The sequence below is a fragment of the Panthera onca genome, chromosome X (assembly GCF_046562875.1).
Source record: "Panthera onca isolate mPanOnc1 chromosome X, mPanOnc1 haplotype 2, whole genome shotgun sequence".
Taxonomy (NCBI): domain Eukaryota; kingdom Metazoa; phylum Chordata; class Mammalia; order Carnivora; family Felidae; genus Panthera; species Panthera onca.
In genome coordinates, this window is record NC_138357.1 from 13,159,782 (window position 1) to 13,178,449 (window position 18,668).

At 45.3% G+C, this 18,668-nt stretch overlaps 1 protein-coding gene across 13 annotated transcripts in view; it reads left to right on the plus strand.

Annotated features, from left to right (window-relative positions):
- The window catches only part of ATP11C (ATPase phospholipid transporting 11C (ATP11C blood group)), a 171,185-nt gene extending 153,418 nt beyond the window's left edge, over positions 1-17,767 (plus strand). For 3 of the 13 annotated variants that reach the window (XM_081794226.1, XM_081794229.1, XM_081794227.1), the window contains 5 exons: positions 494-559; positions 2,792-2,895; positions 5,816-5,969; positions 12,348-12,452; positions 15,001-17,767. In XM_081794226.1, the coding sequence (XP_081650352.1) occupies positions 494-559; positions 2,792-2,895; positions 5,816-5,969; positions 12,348-12,449 (426 nt within the window). In that variant the 3' untranslated portion in view covers positions 12,450-12,452; positions 15,001-17,767. Of the gene's footprint in view, positions 1-493; positions 560-2,791; positions 2,896-5,815; positions 5,970-6,088; positions 6,155-11,576; positions 11,668-12,347; positions 12,453-15,000 lie in introns of those variants that run through there. The other 10 variants (XM_081794231.1, XM_081794228.1, XM_081794232.1 and 7 more) reach the window with 10 other exon arrangements.
- The last annotated feature ends 901 nt before the right edge of the window (positions 17,768-18,668 follow it).

Consider the following 18,668-nt stretch of genomic DNA (forward strand, 5'->3'; position numbering starts at 1 on the left):
TCAATGTGCACCTGTTAGCAGTTCTAATATTTACAGCCAGAAACTTAGGCTCTATCTTTAAGATGTGAGTCCATTTGTCTAGAGATTGGTCCTCCTTGGAGAGCTTTACTTCTGGATTACAGAGAAAGCCCATATCAGACTCTTCAGAGACACGAATCATCCAAATGCCCTGTTTTGATGAACATGACCGTTAGTGGGAGAATAGGGGTGGGTTTTTTGTTTCTCTGCCTTTCTGACACCAGTGTGTTCCCTGTTCAGTACTACGTGAAGTAATGGAAATAAACCCCGTCAACCACAAGTGTGCTATAGCTGTCCGAGGAAATGTAGGGTCACAGTAAGATCCAACGGTTTGGCCTGATCTTTTGATCACATGTTTCCCTAAACAGTTTCTACGGAAATCTTCAGCATTTACGCCAGAGATTAAAGTTGCCTTTTTATTTGCTTAAGTAGGCTCGTGTATTCATGGTGCGTGTAATTGTTAAATGTTTTTCAGGTATATGGAAACTGGACTTTTGGAACCATTGTTTTTACAGTCTTAGTATTCACTGTAACTCTGAAGGTTAGATTTTTTTATTTATTCAAATATACTTAATACCGTTTTTGTAGTACTTTCTGATCTCCCACTGTCCTGTCTTTTTTGTCTTCTCTTTATTTTTTATTGCAGGTTGTTCATTCAAGTATGAATCTTTACCAAACTGTGTATGATATTAGATATTTAGACACTTGTATGCTATTTGTGAACCATTTTTCCAGTCTGTTAACGTGTTCTCTTTCATTTCATTCCGTAAAAATTCATACACCATAGTTATGTTCAAAATCTGTTGCTTCTCTCTCCAAGACACTGTAAGTGGTATATAGACAGGCTGTGAGTGTGTGTGTGTGTGTGTGTGTGTGTGTGTGTGTTCATGTTAAAGAGTTGAATAGTTTTTAAAACTAGGTATCTGTTTGCCAACACCAGGCCTCAAAGCAGTTTGGGTACCTAAGACGATCGAATAGATGTCCATGAGCGAGAAATGTGTGCAAAAGAGCTCAGTAGTGACAAAATTTTATATAATGTCTTTATCACTGACGTGTATCCATATTAGTGATGAAATGCATAAGAATGTACAGCAGGTAGCATACAGGAGTCATTGGCATTAACATGCAGCCACGTAGTATACTCTGAAGGCTTGCTGAATTCGACCCTTGAGACTTCCGATTTGGGACTCTCTTACCCTTGAAAGCATAATCAAATTCTTCTGATGATCGTTCCAGTAATGAACACCTCACGTGGGGTCCAAGAATGAGCATCTTTAAATGAATTCCAGTGGTCCAAACTAGAATTCCAGAAGAATGATTGACAAAGGACCTCTGATCATCTCCCCTCTAAGTTTTTATTCCCGATTCATTTCTCATACCAAACAGAGCCAACGTGCGTTTGCATTTTTCATCGACTATTTCAGTAATATTTTAGGGCTGCAAAAGAAAATGCTACAATTTTACCTCGGTTTAGCCACTTACTAGCTGGTATTCTTGGGCAAGTGACTCCATTTCTCAGTACCTTCATTTCTTCTATAAAATGGAGATAAGCGTTATCGCTTAGGATTTTTAGTGGGATGTCTCTCAGTGAAGACACACAGAGAATTTAGAACGGTGTCTGGCACATAGAATGTGGTCAGAACGATAGATACTAGTTGTTGCTATTTATTACCATGATTCACAGGATCATGATTTGAAATGAAGGCCCCCCCCACCTTTTTTTCACCTGCTCTTGCCTATGGCCCCAGGGCTTCCAAGTGCCCTTTGATGTCAGAGTTGGCCTTACCGTGCTGTCTTTCATGTGTCCCTCGAAAGACGTGCACTCTCTCATCTTTGGATGGGCATCATTGTGACCTTTTCCCGAGCAGCCCAGAGGTTTATGGATGAGAAACTATAACAGAGAGTGGAGGACCGGGGTGTCACAGCAAGTAACAAAATGGAGACACCACCTCCTCTTTTAAAAAGTTCAAAAACATCCCCAGATGTTAGTCCACGTGGCCCAGCGATTTTAAACAGGCAGAACAGACCATACTTTTTATTTTTAGATTGCACTTGAAAACCTCAGGTGCCACAATCCGAAGAGACAGTCGGCCCTGGCAGAAGCTTGGAGGGATTAACACCTAAGGCAACTGAAAGTGTTACTCGTGTAACGGACTAGACCTGGCTTTCACAATTGAAAGGCGCACTACCTGGTCAGGCCCGTGATTCATTGCTACATGGCGCCAGGCGTGTAGACCTAGTTCCCTTGGCATTTAATAATCCCCGGCTGTTGTGTTGGAGCTGCCTCCCTGTAGTTCGTCTCCTCTTCCTAACTGACCCTTCCATCTCCTGCTGCTTTTCTGTGTCCATCTAGTGCCAGCTCGGCCTTGTCCGTTTGTCGTCAGCTTCTTGGCCGCCACTCCCCGAGGACTTGGGGCTCCAGCCTCCTGGATATTCCCGTGACCCCGATGCCTGCCTCTCCTTCAGGAGTGCAGCATCTCCAGCCCCACACCCACCTGCTACTTGCTTGACACATTTCCCCCCCCCCCCCCCGCCCAAGCCTATACTGTAGGGTCTAGAGGCCTTGGGACAGAGCTTAGCCCTTTCTTGCCCTGGCTCTGTGAAAAGTCTGGATTCTGTTCTTCTTTTAGTTTCCCTCTCTTCTAGTTGCCTGGCCCAAGCTAGATCCTCCCGTAGGTATCCTAAGGTATTCAAGTTCTCGAGTGGCAGAGTGGACTTACTGCCCGGGGCAGTTTGTACCCATCACGACATCTCTTGTGTTGTGTCTTTTCAGCTCGCCTTGGATACTCGTTTCTGGACGTGGATAAATCACTTTGTGATTTGGGGTTCTTTAGCCTTTTATGTATTTTTCTCATTCTTCTGGGGAGGAATTATTTGGTAAGCAGCTGTACACGTGTGAGTAATGTGTAAATAACAAAGTAGATATGTGTATATGTACATTGTCTATGCAAACGTTAATTATACTTTCGAAGCGCCGATCAGGTAAAATGGCAGGTCTTCAATATTCATGGATTGGGAGTCACTTCAGCTACGAATGCTGCTCATTTCAGGTAAGATTTCGCAGGCAAGTAAATGGACTACACGAGTCACGCAGAAGTCCTCCCTTCTAATAGCCCCCGTCCAAATCTTTCACCTTGAAGGTGTGTAAGCCTCTCTCTGTGAAGTGAAACCGTAAGTTCTAGCAGGGACCTTCCATGTGATTTACGGTGGAAATACTCATCCTGTGACGTTTCTACGTGACACAGTGGCCAACAGATCCATTATTACCCATTTGGACTCCCTTGTCTCTTTCTGGGCCGTTACTGTCAATCTTGTCCCTACAGGTCTGCTCAGGGTGTGGAATACATACCACTCAGTATCCAGAGGGTTGTATCTTAACCTCACCATCTCGCTGGCGGGGGCGGGGGGGGGGGGTGGTTAGAGGCAGACTGGACAGTGTGGCCTTCGAGTTCACTGAGTTCATCTTGATTCGGTAGACGTTCATTTGGGATCCCTTTTGTGTGAAGCACTCTGGGGGAGACGGAAAGGAGATCAGAATCTAGCGAGAGGGGCGTATAAGCTGTGATGGGGAGAGTTAGAAGGAATGAAAATAAGTTAGATTGTCCTCTCCTTTTCTTACTCCCAGAGGCCTAAATGTTGTGTAGCCGCTTTCATTAACCAGTGGCTTCTCTTGACACGGATGCAGAGAGCATGGCTAGAGGAAGCCATAGGGTGCAATTCTAGGAGGACATTCTTTGCACGGGTTTGGGCAAAATCACGCATACAAAATACTCCACGTTATCACGGAGATGTGAGGCTGTGTTTATCGTCCTTTGAGACTTCATTAGAAGAAACTCTTACTGCTTTTGAGACGCTGTTAAAATGAAGGCCTTAAGAAATAAAAATATGAAAAGCCTAATCGCGTAAGGAACTACCAGTTCCAAAAAGTGTAATCATGGCATATGTTGGGCACCTCCAAGAGGTAATTTCTGCAGCAGTGAAGCTGACGGAAGTCCCCGTTGTCTTTAATAATCCACAAATTAATCAAAGTTGGTTAATCAAATGTAATATACAATTGTAATTCTGCCCAGAGCACCATAATTCTATCTATGAATCCATGTAATCAGCTTCTGAACTAATGCAAAATTTCCACAAGAATAAAATGTTTCTAGCCAGCTAGTTTCTAACTCTGACCACAGACCGTCCCTTATTGATGAAAATAAATCCTTCAAAAGATTAAGACATTGTCACACCTGTTTTCATTCATTAGAGATACTTCCTGAAAACGTAATAGTGATAAATCTGTTTTTATTTTGTTGCCCATAGTGCTGTCCTTCAGTAGAGCTGAGTTGAGCCACTACATGAATATAAAACTTCTATTATAAAGCAACCAGCGAAATATGACCAGAAACTGTGAGAGACTTGAGCTGAATGCTCGTTCCAGCTACTATCTCTGGACACACTCAGCCCCGAGGCGTGGTGACACATCCCTCTGTGGGGACTGGCAGTGAGAACGATGATTTCTGAGCCCCAAACCCAATCCAGGAATAATACCTTTTGCTTTTTGCTGTTCCCCTGTAAAGCTCCATAGGTATCCTCAAGACAAAGAAAATTCTAGAGCGGTGAATGACAGAGTATTGTGGGTACTATGTGGAATGCCCTGTGACCCCCTGTCACTTGTGTACTGGACGCTTATTAGGGTCCATTAACTGCCTAGAAAATGAGTTAGGGTGCCCTTCAGAGTTAGAGTGAGAGCTCTGCAGAATTCTTTCCTGGACGGTAGGGACCCTAGAAGACTTAGCCCAGACCTCCTGAATTTCTCCACCTCACTGTCCTGCTCACTTCCTCTGCCCACACTCCAGTCCCCATGTACCTAGAGCCGCAAACTTGATTTTATTATGTTACATGAGAGGGAGGGCACAAACATCGATTTTTTTTTTTTTTTTAATGAGGAACAAATTTATCTTCAGCGAGCCCTTTGCATCGTCTAATAAATGAGACAAGTGGTTATCTGCCCAGAGCTCCTAATCCGGGGAGAATCTGTTGTGTATCCCAACCCTGGACACTTCCTCCTCCCCTGCTGCAAACAGCGTGTAGTCTGCTGAGGCTCTCCGTGCCTCGGCCTGGGGAAACTAGCTGTGCTTCTCTGTGGCCACCAAACAGCTCGGTGAATGACTTCGAATGAAATCCAGCATCCGGATGAAGGGTCCTAGATATCTGGCCCCCAAGACTGCGTGTCCCATTAGCAACATTCTCCTGTCCAGCCTGGTTTGCACACCCTGGGTACCCCGTCTGTATTCGGGGATGAGAACGGTGGAGAGAGAAACTCGACCCTCCCTTTTATATTGACGTAGAGTTGGGGGGGGGGGGGCGGGGCTGGCGGGGTGTAAAAACGTCTTTTACATTTCCGAATGTAGAGCACAGTCCATTCTCCTATGAACAAAACAGCTGAGGAAGTAAAATACCTTTTAGCATAAGAAGTAACCATTTCTTTTTGAGTATCTTGAAGCCCCAGTATTTTCTAATGCAAATACATACTCTGCACTTGACGGTTTTAAAGTTGATTGCTTAGTTGTTTTCAGGTCGCATGCACTTTATTGTCGTGTTTGCCCTTTAGTTATCCTTTCTTTTTCCTCCAAGCATTTAGTATGTGAAATCTGTGTAGTACTTTGGGGATATTCTCAAAGGAAATTATTTTTATTAAGGTGTGTAATTTAGAAGAGTCCCTTTAACTACAAAAGATAATGTCAATGACACCTCTGTTTGATATGACAGGACCTGATTTCTTTTTCCATTCTGTGTTTTCTTTCCACCCTAGGCCTTTTCTCAAACAACAGAGAATGTATTTCGTATTTGCTCAAATGCTATCTTCTGTGTCTACATGGTTGGCCATAGTTCTTCTAATATTTATCAGCCTTTTCCCTGAGATTCTCCTGATAGTCTTAAAGAATGTAAGAAGAAGAAGTGCCAGGGTAAGAACTAAATTTATGTTATCACTTGATTTTTGGAAGGGGCTTCAATATCTGCCATGAACTAAAAGCCTTATTTAGAGAACTGCATTAGTTACAGCATGTTAAACCCCTCCTTACAGGTGCATCACTTAATTTCCTCTTCTGCATAAAAAGTATAGTAAAAACTCCGTTACCCAATGCAGGTGGTAAGTAGACTCCTTAATAGTGTTCTATGTGACCTTTAGCAAAATCCATATGGAGCATCTCATATGCTCCATATGGAATTTTAAATGGAAAAAATGGTTGTTGTTTTTTTTTTTGTTTTTTTTGTTTTTTTTAGCCTAGAATTTTCACACCAGGAATTTCCACACCAACATTCCAGCTTTAACCTTAGAAATTTCCCTGCGGGTTGTTTCCAGAGGTTTTTTTGTTTTGTTTTTTGTTTCTTCAGTCGATACTCCCAATTTGCTTCTTTCAAACCTCTCCCCACCCCCCTCCTCTGATTATAGTGCTGCTTAATCTCTGTATCGCTTCTAGCCCTGTCTGTCCAGCAGTATATCTGAACCAGAGAGAACTCCCTGGATGTGATTTCTGCATCCTTACCTTCCTGAACACACTTGTAAAAATTCAGATTATTTTATGAGTGTGTTTTTAGTTTTGCTGCTTAAATCGCCAAATTCTTGCGGGAGCGACAAGTTATTACCCTCTGCCAGCCTAATTGCTTGGCCCTGCATTGTCTGATAGCTTTCAAACATTTCCAAAAAGCCTTTCAAGTGAAAGGGTAGATTAGCCTGGAAAATAAAACTGGCACATTCTGACCAACAGGTTAATTTAATATGTCCTATTCCTGCCAACGCTAATTCATTTTGCCAAGCAAAACCCTGTTTGTCTCATGATTCACAGCACCTCCGTCTCACAGCCCCTCCAGTGCAATATTTTCAGGAAATGGTCTAACGTATATCTACCTGACCTATCGGATCAAATTTGCCAACCAGCTGAGCCACAAAACTGGCTTGTCTGATGGGGGTTTTGGCCCACTGATTTGATAGAATGCGGCGGTTGGCATCGTGCAGTTGTAGGAGCTGAAACGATTACGAGAAAACCTTTCGCGACTAGACGCGTGAAAGAGGACCTTTCGTGATCAACAGGTTGGCATCGGCTCCAGTCGAAAGCAGTCGACTGTCAGTGGCACGAGCCACGTCGATTCTGGGTACACAGAGCCAGCCACTGTACAGTTAGGTGGCCGGAACCGGCCTTAACCCCCTGCCGCCGCATGCCTTGCGGGCGGCACTGAACACGGTACCATTACCCTGGTCCACTCTTTAATCCTTCCAGTAGACCCCTGACCGTCTCCCTCCAGCCTGGGATTTAGTCTTAGGATGCGAAAGAGGCATTTGCTTGTCTGAGTATGCCTCCGTATCAGTTGACCAGGGGTAAAAACAGGTCGATACAACACGTTTTTCCCAGAATGGCTCGAGCAGCAACTTCCAGCGAGCCCGATAAAAAACGGTCACTGTAAGAAATGGTTTGGTGCCTTGTGATGATAGAGAATTTGTCTGGGGAAGATCTCTGAGGTGCCCTCCCATTCTCCTTACTTGGGAGTACACTTTGGGAAGGCTCCTAAATGTTTTTCTTAGTTGGGTCGGTGGGGCTCCTGCTAACTGATGGCTCACACCCAACTTGCCACTCTCAAGAGGATACACACACCTCAGAAATCGAAACCTTCGAACACATCACCCCTGTCCTCTTCCTTAGACCCCTTCTTTTAAAATAAGTAAGTAAAATAAACATTTTAAAAAAGAAAATAAATAAAAGGGGGGCCACCCGGCGGGCTCAGTCGGTTAGGCGTCCGACTTCAGCTCGGGTCGTGACCTCACGGTTCGTGGGCCCGTGCCCCGCACCGGGCTCCTTGCTGACACCTCGGAGCCTGGAGCCTGCTCTGGATCCTGTGTCTCTCCCTCTCTGTCTGCCCCCTTCCCGCTCGTCCTCTGTCTCTCTCAAAAAGAAATAAACATGAAAAAATTGTTGTTTTAAATTAAAAAATAAATAGACACAGGCTGGAGGTGACTTTTCTATAAATTCAGTGGCCATAAAATAGAGGGATGATACAAAGCAGTCCCAGGTAAAGACGTAAAACGTTTTCTTTCCACGCAAACGGTAGAATCCGAACTTCTGCCGGAAGCATACGGTTCGGCATGCAATTTGTTTGCCATGGGTTATGTCCACGATACGAGGATTTATAGTGCCTGTGCTATAGCTTGGCATGCTGGTGTGCTAGAACGACCAGGAAAACTCCCATGATCACCTTCATTCATCCAATCACTCATTCATCAATCCCTACCCTCATTGAACCAGAACATGTGTTGAACCGCCTACTGATGAACATCTCTCTTTACGTCCAGTGTCTGAAAGGCTAAATGGTTTTTCAGACTCTGTGGGATTTTGAGAGTTGCAGATGAGACGAAAAGTTGCGGGCACTCAGCAGCACTGCCTCTCCCCCCCCCCACCCCCCCCACCCCCACCTTGTGAGGAAACGCAAGAGCAAAGTAGTGCGTATGAATGCATAAAGGCCAGCTGAAACAGCCATGGCTGTCCTGATAAGTCACGTGTGTTTCCGTGAGGCCCTGTTTGGCCGTTCAGAGAAGCAGAGGCCACTTGTAAGATAAAGGAGAAAGAGGATCTTCATCGCCAGCCAGCCTGGCATCCTGGGTGACTTCCCACTTTGTGTAATATCCCTTGCTAAGGCATTGGCTTCACTTTAAAGAGCGGCCAAAGATTCTCTTACACTGGGTCAGCCTCCTGCCTGCCACGCTCCCTAAGGTGGTAAAGTGAGTGTCCCCGCCCAGACCTGGAAGATTCCCCCCGACTTCAGCCAGTAAGCGTGTTGGAGCCTTTGGACACATAGCCAGCGAGCGCCGTGCTCGTGTGGGTCTTGGCAGCCGTCTCCAGGAGGGAACGCGGCAGTGGGTGGTGAAAACGTCTCTGGCATTTGAGAAAGAAGCTAAGCCACGTACACGCCACAATTACAGAAGCGGCCTTCTGCTGGATTCCATTCAGTTCGACACACGTCGCGTGAGGGTCCGCTGTTAGCTAGCCACCGCACTAGGTGACAGTAATCCAGGGATGAGTCACGCGTGGCCCCAGCTCACGAGGAGCTGCCACCCCAGCGCAGTTCTAAAGAGGATTTTTACGCAACCCTTGGGGAGGCGGGCACGGAGCAGAATAGGAAGTAGACTCCGGGATGTGGCGCGTTGTAACATGTCCGAGCTATTCCAAGTCGCCACGTCCGGAAGCCGCCGGTAAAAAGGCTTGTGTGGCAGCCTCCAGCCCAGCCGGGTTCCGTCCCGACATCAGCACCGGAGAGGATCCCGCTGTCTTCGCAAACGGGTTCCCTCGGTCATTTAACTCCAGGTAGTTTCAGCTACCTGTTCCTCAGCTGTCTTTTCAGCAGTGTGGTTAGCTTTTGAGGCCCAGGTCCCATCATGAAGGATCAGAAAGCTTTTCTTTAGCTCCTACCCTGCCAGAGCTGCATCCCCGTCACGACGGGACGTGACGAAAGCACCCGTGAGCGCGGGACAACGGAACGGCAAGACGACCCCTCGGAGGAAGTTTCCGGTGTAGGAACCCCGGTGGGTGCGTCAACGGGTTGTGTCTCCCCTAAGCACAGTTGCTGGGCTCCGTGGTAGTCAGTGAGCTGACCCCTGCCCTTTCTGGCCAAGTGGTAGCTACCGCTTGCCACTTCCGATGGAGGACTTGCCCGCGTACCTTTAAGTAAGTTTGCCCGCGTAACCCACCGCTGTCAAGAGGGAGGCTTGACTTGGCCTGCTAGACCCTGGACTGCTGTCCTCTGATGGCAGTGGCCCTAGCCACGTGGCCGTGCCTAGCATGGGATGTCCGCACGAACAGCAAGAAAGACTCTATTACGTAGGGAGCTCTGCCAGAGAGAGCGCCTTGCAAACTTTGGAGAATACGCTTTATCCTGTTAAAAACGGTGGTGCCGAGGCTGATTACTGTCGTGATTCTGACAGTGTCCCAGCCAACCTTGGCCTCTAAGGATAACATAGTCCTGTTGACCCGATCAGGCAAAACGTTGAATCCTCACATTGTGGCTGTTGAGACGGACCTTTATGCATTGGCCTCTTTGACGCAGGTGACTGCGGAGGAATGTGGGAATGTCATACTCTTCTAGCTCATTCTCTCCCTTCCTTCCCCCTCCACCAGTCGCTGGCTATATCGGTTTTTGATTGCTTTAGATCTTCTTTCCATGCTCTCTCCTGCCTTCTCTACTTTCATATTCCCTTTCTCTTTCCTTTATAAAGCGGCCTAATCTATGAACCCCTAAAATTTCTGCTTCCTAGAAATACTTTTATCTCTGACGGTTGGATATAAGGTTTTGAGTGTACCAAACTGTGCTTAGGGTTGCAGTCTTAAATAAATAGGGTTGAATATTAAACGTGGGGGCGGGGGACTCGGTGTCGTGTTAATCTCACTATGAGAGTTTTGCCCACAAAATGGAAGACAGGACAGTTTAAAATTTTTCTTCCCAGAAACAACATATTTATTTCTCTAGCCTTATCCATTGGGGATTTGCATGTTGCCAACATGTCACCAACTTTATTTAAGGAAAATACGAACAGGAAAACAAATACAGCTGTGTTCAAACATCTGTGAATAAGTCAAAGTATTTGCCTGTAAGAGTTTTATTGTTTATTCGCTGCTATTAGATACATATGATACTTTAGCTGATATCTTTTTTTTAGACCTACTTTCCATTAGGCACTGAGTAGATAACATGGGTAATCTTGATTAGCAGAATTGCTCTCTCTAGGCGTTTTACAGGAGAAATTCCTAGCCCTTTAGCCTACCCTGCTGAAGAGGTCTCTGTAAGAAAAAAGAGAAAAACCGATCAAATGACATTAGGATAGGGGCGCCTGGCTGGCTCAGTCGGTAGAATGTGCTACTCCTGTTCTCGGGGTTGTGAGTTTGAGCCCCACGGCGGGTGTAGAGATTACTTAAAAATAAAATATTTTTTGGAAAAACTACGTTAGAATAAGGGAAGTTCAACACTGGTCCGGCAGTAAATGGGAGCGAAGTGTGGTTTCACCAAACGTCTTCCCATTGCGTTAGTTTTGTTAGGTTTGTAACATGCCACGGCCCGACAGCAGTCAGTCCCTTCGTGTTGAATCTGTGCAGCTGGATAGGGAGATAGTTACTTCAGGATAGATTGGTGATGGACCCTGGACATAGCTCTCTGACCCATGGATTTCGAGCCATGTAGGTTAGTGAGTTAACGATTAGAAACAAGCCATATTTTAGTGAGAGGCGTATTTTAAAATGATGCAGAATAGTCCGTCTTCCCATGAACAAAGCAACTTTAAATTGTTATACGGAGAAATAGTCATTTGCACATATAATGGACTGTTCCTAACTCTGACTCTACTATTACTTCAGAAAGCGATGCCTTCAAAACTAACGTGTCATTTCGACTTCGAATTCTCCAGGTTTCTTTTTAAATGTCTTACATTTCAGAGAATATTTACTTTTTTTTTTTTTTTTTTTTTTTTTTTGGTTTCTGCATTTCTCTTTTCTCTACTGCAATTTTCCACCCTTTGTGCAATTGTGAACAAGGTAACGAAACGCCTCCCTTCCTCAGGAACATCTACTATCTTCATGCTTTCTCAAACTTCCAGCAATCACAGTTTCTCTTGGAGTGAATAAGGTGATTTGCTTTCTTAATGTACCGACTTGCCTGCGTTCTCATTTGCTTGACACCATTTTTCTGACTCTTTATGAACGATGACTTCTCAGTGCTCATTTCTCTACCTTCTGTTGATACTTAAGAGTATTTTGTCATTTTCCTTTAATCATTTGTTCACCTTCTCAAATGGTCACACTGGAGAGGAGGTGATGTTCGAACACTCGGACCGTAACTCTCTAGCCCCATTGATTCCCGGTGCACGGTGGAAGCCACGGCGCGCTAGAGCTAGGGTGTTCACGAAGACAGGAATGTTTTGCACAAATCTCTCTTTGCTCGATACACTCACAGCACCGGCCCAACTCTCAGAGGTGTTCACCAAAAGGATGGTAAGGTTTACTAATCCAACCATATTGACTCATCTCCCGCATAACCTACCAGTGTCATTTCAAAACGCCCAGTTTGCCTTATACGACTAATATCTGTATACTTATACCATGAAAACCGTTCAATTCGAGTTGGAGACTTCCTTAGGTCTTTAAGTGTATCCGTTGAAATGTGACACGTCTGCTGTAGCTTAATCGTTTGTACTTTTGGCCAAAAGAGTAGTCTGTAGGAAATGATTCTTTTTCTTCTACATTTTTATCACCAGGTAGGTTAACCAGTCTTCAAATGCTTTAAGTATCTTTACCTCACTATTACAGAGAAATCTGAGCTGTAAAAGGGCATCTGACTCATTATCCGCCAGACCTTCAGTCAGACCTCTTCTTTTACGAACATTCTCAGACGAATCTAATATATTGTAACAGGTACCTAGTGGTAAACGAGCGGGCTGGCTTTAAAGAAACAGATTAACAGCATTATAAAGACAAAAATGAAAATAGCACTCTAAATTTTCTCTGCTGTTGGTGTGGTGAACTTTATACTTACTCTTTACAAAAATATAAAGATGCATTCCTTGGAATATGGGGCAAATTGGTATTTTAAATTTGTTAAGCTCCCAAATGAAACTTTAGGCCTTTTGCAGAGCTGGAGGGTAAAAAAACATATTTACTTTGCGAGGGGCGACTTGCGGCAGAGCCGTCCCGTGAAAGTGCTCGTTAATACCAATTAGGAAATAACAGTCTCGACTGAAAAAGATCATTCGGAAAACTGAAAACAAATATTCCAAAATTGCATCTGTATAACGTCAAGTCAATTTAGCATTGCATGTTCTTTTGGGAATTAGGTGCAAATAATCCAGTGTGTTTGTACCTCCGTGTGCTGTGTCTGTGTGTTTGCAGGTATACACTTAATGTACTCGTACATGTCTGCCCCCCCAAAATTAATGACCCAACCTAATCACTTTTTTTCATGTCAAGTTTTATTCAAGCTAGGTGTTTCGACTTGTCAGAGGTAAAAGCTCAAATCTTTCCCAGCCATTCAGGGGGATGCTAACCTAATTACGTGGAACGCTTCTTCGCAGTTCATTTTCCCAAAGACGACTAAATCCGTTTTATGGCCTGTTGTCTCATTTACCCCCAGAGACGAGTGGGGGGGAATTGCCGTGGCACGGGAGGTGTCCTCTCCTCTGCGTGTTTTCTCCCTCCCACTCACTGCGGCGGCCTCCGTCGTCCCAGACCTTTAGAGGCCTTTTCTCCTCCACCCGTAGGAATTTAGAGTAATTCATGAATGAGGTTTCCGAGCCCATCAGCTTGGAAACAACTCCATACAGCTTAGGGCAGGGCCGTCTCTCCTGCGCACCGAAAAACTGACGGTCATCGGGGGCCTCTTGCCTTTGGAACTCCCGATCGATCGGGAGTCCTCCCCGTGGGCCCGTTTTTCTCGTCAGCTGTCAACTCCCCCCACCCGCCAGCGAAGAACAAAAAGGAGAGTAACGGAGCGCGTGTTCTGGTTCTCCTGTGCCCTACGGTTTTTGCCAGTCTGCGTCCCCAGTGTTGCTTCGGACGCAGACTCCCTTGGCCCCGGCGCACCTCTTAGCCTTCCCCGTTGGGAGCGGCTCGCCTGCTTCGATCTTCCTTCCCTCGGTACCGAATCTGCCTCCCAGTGGCTTTCAAAGCCTTGGACCCTTTTGTCCCAGGTAGCCTTGTCCTAAGCTGTATGGTGCCTTTTAGCTCTCCTGTTCCCAGCTCATTCTGTATCCCCCTGGATCGCTTTCTTCAGCTCGGTCCGCGTTTGGGAGACCCGGCTGGCTGAGACGCTGCTTGTGCTTTTGGCCTCTCCAGGGCCTTAAGTCCTACAACGCCCGACACAGAAGTGGGGAAGTTTTCTCGTGAGGGGACAGTCGTCTCGCCCTCAACGTAGTCATTTCCTCCAGGAATTTATCTTCACGTGGCATTATTTCTCCTCCACGGAAAAAATTTGGCAATTGGCCTGGCCCCTGAGTTTGTCCCTCGATAAGGGAGCGGTGGGCGACTCCCTTTATAAGTTCTCGGCGTGAATGGCGACCTTATTTTTATTTTGGTTAGAGTCGGTCACCGTGACGCTGCCACCTGAAAAAAAAACTGTTAGGAAAAAAAGGTTGGGTTGTAGAGTATAAATCAGGTATGTTGAGAGGCACGAGTCTTAGGTCTTGGGAGGGGGCCTCCAACCCAACCTTTTAAAACCCAACTGGGGGGGGGGGCCGTCAGGTGTATCTTCTTCCCTGGGAGAGCACTGAATAAGGTTCAGGGGACAGAGAAGGATCCACAGATTTCTTAGGGCAGTTTCTGTGGTGGCCTTTCCAAAAAACAGGATGAATAAGAGAAACCGAAGCTTCGGTTGACTTACAGAGACATGATCTCCCAAAAAGAAAATTCACTTGAGCATTATGGGGAAGAAACCGGTTCCTTTCAGTAAAGGAAAGACAGTTTCACAGCAGTCTTTCGAAACGGAGTAGATAGATCTTCAGACTTCCTCTGTCAAAATGTACACACCCTGGAAAACAGTAATCCGTTCATTGGTTCACCACCCCTGAGTATCCGCTGTATGCGGGACACGGCGCTAGGTGCCGGAGATAGACCAATGAGACGACCCTATCTTCAGCTCCCAGGCTAGAGGGAGGGACCCTGCTGAGCTAAGCCACGGCTGTGCTAGGTGGTCCTGGTGGTAAGGATGACTGAGAGAGCCCTGGAGCAATCCAAAAGCAAAAAGCAAGTCTGAATCTACTCGGCCAACAATTGAAGCAAGGATGAAAACCTGGGTATCGTGTCGCCCTTTTTGTTTCCCTGCATGTGAATAAAACTTGGCACTTGAAGATCGCTCCTTTACTCTCATAACAAAATTTACTACTTGATTTATTTTGGAAAATGCTAAACAGATGGCTTCGCGCGATTGTTAAAATAAACCTTTTAACTCTGTATGTTTTAAATTTTTCAGAATCCGAATCTTGAACTGCCTATGTTATTGTCCTACAAGCATATTGACAGTGGTTACAGCTAAAAAAGAAAGCACGAAGACACAACTACGAAAAGTTGTCATCTCAGGATACGCAATATGCAACAAACTAAACCCCTCTCTCTTATGTCTAGGGTTCAGAATAAATGTCCATTACAATACCAAATGACTCTCTTAAGCATTTACAGTTATCGTAAGTAGCCGTCATGGCCAAAGCTCTAAGTTATGAATCCTATGAAAGTTGAAAGCAAGAAGAATAATTAGAATTTCTGGCTCTAGATAGACGACATAACTACCAAGTGGGTGCTCCCTTAACCCATGAACTCTGTGAATGGATTTAAATATAATCGTATAAAGTAGAAGTCCTACAATGGGAATGAATAGATTTTGCTAATACTACTTTTTTTTGCCTGGCAGAAGACATAGGCTGTTTGGATCACATTTCTTGTTCCTGCTGAGTGATAATCTTAAATTATTTTTTTTTTTCAAACATACGAAAGGAATACTTGAAAATACAAGAAGACTAAGTGGTATCAGTGCATCAGAATAATTCGTCCTTTCTGTTCACCCACATGCTAATTCTGTCCTCATGGAATATCCTTGCCAAAAACTAACCTTGAACCCTTACGTGGAAAGAATGTTAATCCTGCATATTTTTGTGAGAATCAACAGAAATTACTTATTTTTGTTCTTCTGAATTAAACCCCACTTAATGGGTGGATGGCTACCAGATTATTTTCAAAATAAAGCATTTCCAGTCACTTAGTAAAGTACCCCTCGAAAGAGTTAAGATCTAACGGATATTTTCCAGTATTCATGTTCCTGGGGTCCGAGGTGGGATAGGTAAAACCATAGTCCCATAAAACTAAAGCCATCTGAGTATCCGTGTTTTATCATTTTCTGTGGAGAGGTGAAAAAATAGCTTATTTCCAACTGTTAACGGTTATTTCTGGAAAGAGACTGCGTTTGTACATACGTGCAGCACTTTTGTTTTGAACTTGCCAATTTGGGAAGGAGGGATCCGTCCCAAGACCGCGATTCGGCCTGCACAGCCATGACTCTGAACTTGAATGTTTTCTCTTAGCAAACATGGTTGGGTGATGGTCTGACTCTCAACCGTGAGATTCACCTTGGTGAAGGCCTTGACTTCCTGGACTAGAAGGAGGCTTTAGCCTCCTACGGAGTTCACTGAACACATAAGAATAAATGTGAAATATCTTTATTAAATGTCAAAAGCAAACACATTTGGGGGGATAAAAATGGCTACGTTTGACTACTAGCTTGAAATGGGCTCTTAAACAGTGTTTTCAGAAGCGCCTGGCTGGCTCGGTCGGTAGACCACGCGGCTCTTGGATCTTAGGGTCGTGCGTTGGAGCCCTGTGTCGGGCATAGAGATTACTTTTCTAAAAAAGTGTTTTCACACCAGTTTCCTTTTTTGGTTGTCTTTCTGGCATGCCTGTACTATTATTCGTGTTTCTGTTGTACCTTGCTTTAGGAAAGCGTTGGACCCAATCTATACCGGTGTGTTTATGTGGTCCGTGTGGCACATTTGATTCTTCCATATATAATTTGGGTCCGTATTTAGGTGTCATTTTTCTTGAATTCTAGGAAGGACATAATTCCGGTTACCGGAAACCATTCCGTCATCGTGACCCTTTTACATTATTTCATTTGTTCTCGTCTGTCAGTATTATCTTTGAGTCTTTTGTCGGATGTCCTTCACAGCTTACCTAAGTGCGCTCGCTGTGTTCTGCCGGCCTGAGTTTGAGGTGATCTGCCGAAAACAAAGTCTGTACGTTCTTTGCCTATTCCAAAGAGCTAAAAAGTCAGACCCGGGAAAGCTTTTGACGTTTTTTGTTGTTCTTCTGCTTGTTCCGGCTGTCGCCGTGTTGTTGCCGTTGTCGTTTTACAGAAGTGCCGTATGGGATGTGAACACACGCGAGAGACCCGCAATGCAGAGAGAGGCCCGTTTAACGCCAACCACTGGAGAGTGGCCTCATCAGAATATGCGGGGTAGTGGACATGGAACTGGTGGCGTGGCGCATTCCTTGCCGCCAGGAGGGTGACCGAGGGGGACTTAAGGTCCTATCTCAGCCACGCGTTACACCGCAGCTCAGATGCACGATGGTGATCGTCGTGGCCTAGATCCTTGAGAGGGACCTGACTTTGCTTTTGTGGAAGGTATTTTAGTAACGAGCCAAGTAAGAACTGGTTAGCGGGGGATCGGGCGGATGGAACAACTCGAAGTAAGCCGTCCCCCGGTGTTCCTGGCGCGACAGTCTAACTACCTTGTTTTGTGACAGAGAAAGGGGGAGAATGTAATAGGCTCACATGTACCCATCATTGGAACCACTCTAAACTGTCAAGATGTCCTTGTGATTTTCACAACCGTCGTCCTTTGTTTGAAGGTGTAACCTACTGAGCGTAAACCATAAATTCCCTCTCTACAACATCTACACCAGCAGCAGTATAAATGTAAGCCAAAATTTGCAAGATCCATAATAATTTCGTGATGGAATTTTTTTAATAACATGCAGTATAGAAATGTGCAGATTTTATGCAAGTGTTAACCAAATCACTTTTCAGCTTGCAACATGGGACTGCAATACTACATTTTTCACTTAAGCAGTTTTTTACATCCACGTCGTTGCTTTCTATAATGACTGTGAATGCCATCTTTTATGAATGCAACTTGCCTTTTTCATTACAGAAATTTTTGTTTGATGTATCAATAAACTTTGGTATGATACGATTGCCATTTTAGCCTCTCTTTTGGAATGGTCTCGGTGTGCTTGAAATTTGGTCAAAGGTGTGTGTGTGTGTGTGTGTGTGTGTGTGTGTGTGTGCGTGCGCGCGCACCTGTCCCTCCCTCCCTCCCTTCCTCTCCCTGCCCCTCGCTGTCTCCCCTTCCCCCATTCCTCTGACATGGCTCGGCCTGCCTCTAAGACAAAAACCCCACTGTTACCGACTACTGAGAAAGTAAAGTTTTTCCACGGGAGCTGGTTGTGTTACATTTTTACACGGAAGTCTCTGTGTTTTTGTAGCCTTTTAATCACATTAAGCCCTTGACCTGCATTTAGTGAATTTCCTCTTTTTCATCTTTATCTTTTATTTTAATGCCAGTATGGCTCACCCGCGGCGTTCTGTCAGTTTCAGGCGTCTCTCTTGTATTTTCTGGGAAGTGGGAAGCGGGCCGTGTTTGGAGGTGAGACTGGAGTGAAAGTTCCAGCTTTGCTCTTAGAGCCATTTTCCTGTCCACCCTCTCGTCACCTGCAAAATGGCATCTTGGGGGGTGAGGGGTGGTCAGATGAGGCGAAGGATCAAAACTGCCTTGCGAGACTCCATTTGTTATTCCGATGAAATCATCGCTACTTTTACATTAAGGGGATTTTTATCGCCCTGATCTTTTTAATGGATAGTTGTCATGTACCGACTCTTCACAGATGGGACTGTGGTGGAATCTTTCAGTCTTCTTGGATGTGGTTGGTGCGGGCTTCCTTCCTTCCCTTCCCCCACCCAGCCCGGTGGGGAGCCGCCTCGCTGCCGAGCCTGCCCAGGACCGGCCAATAAAGTGAGTATTGTGAGAGTCGGAGTGGTCTGGCCCCTTCGACAAGAAGTGCACATACAAAGGTTAGGGGCTGAGGTTATCA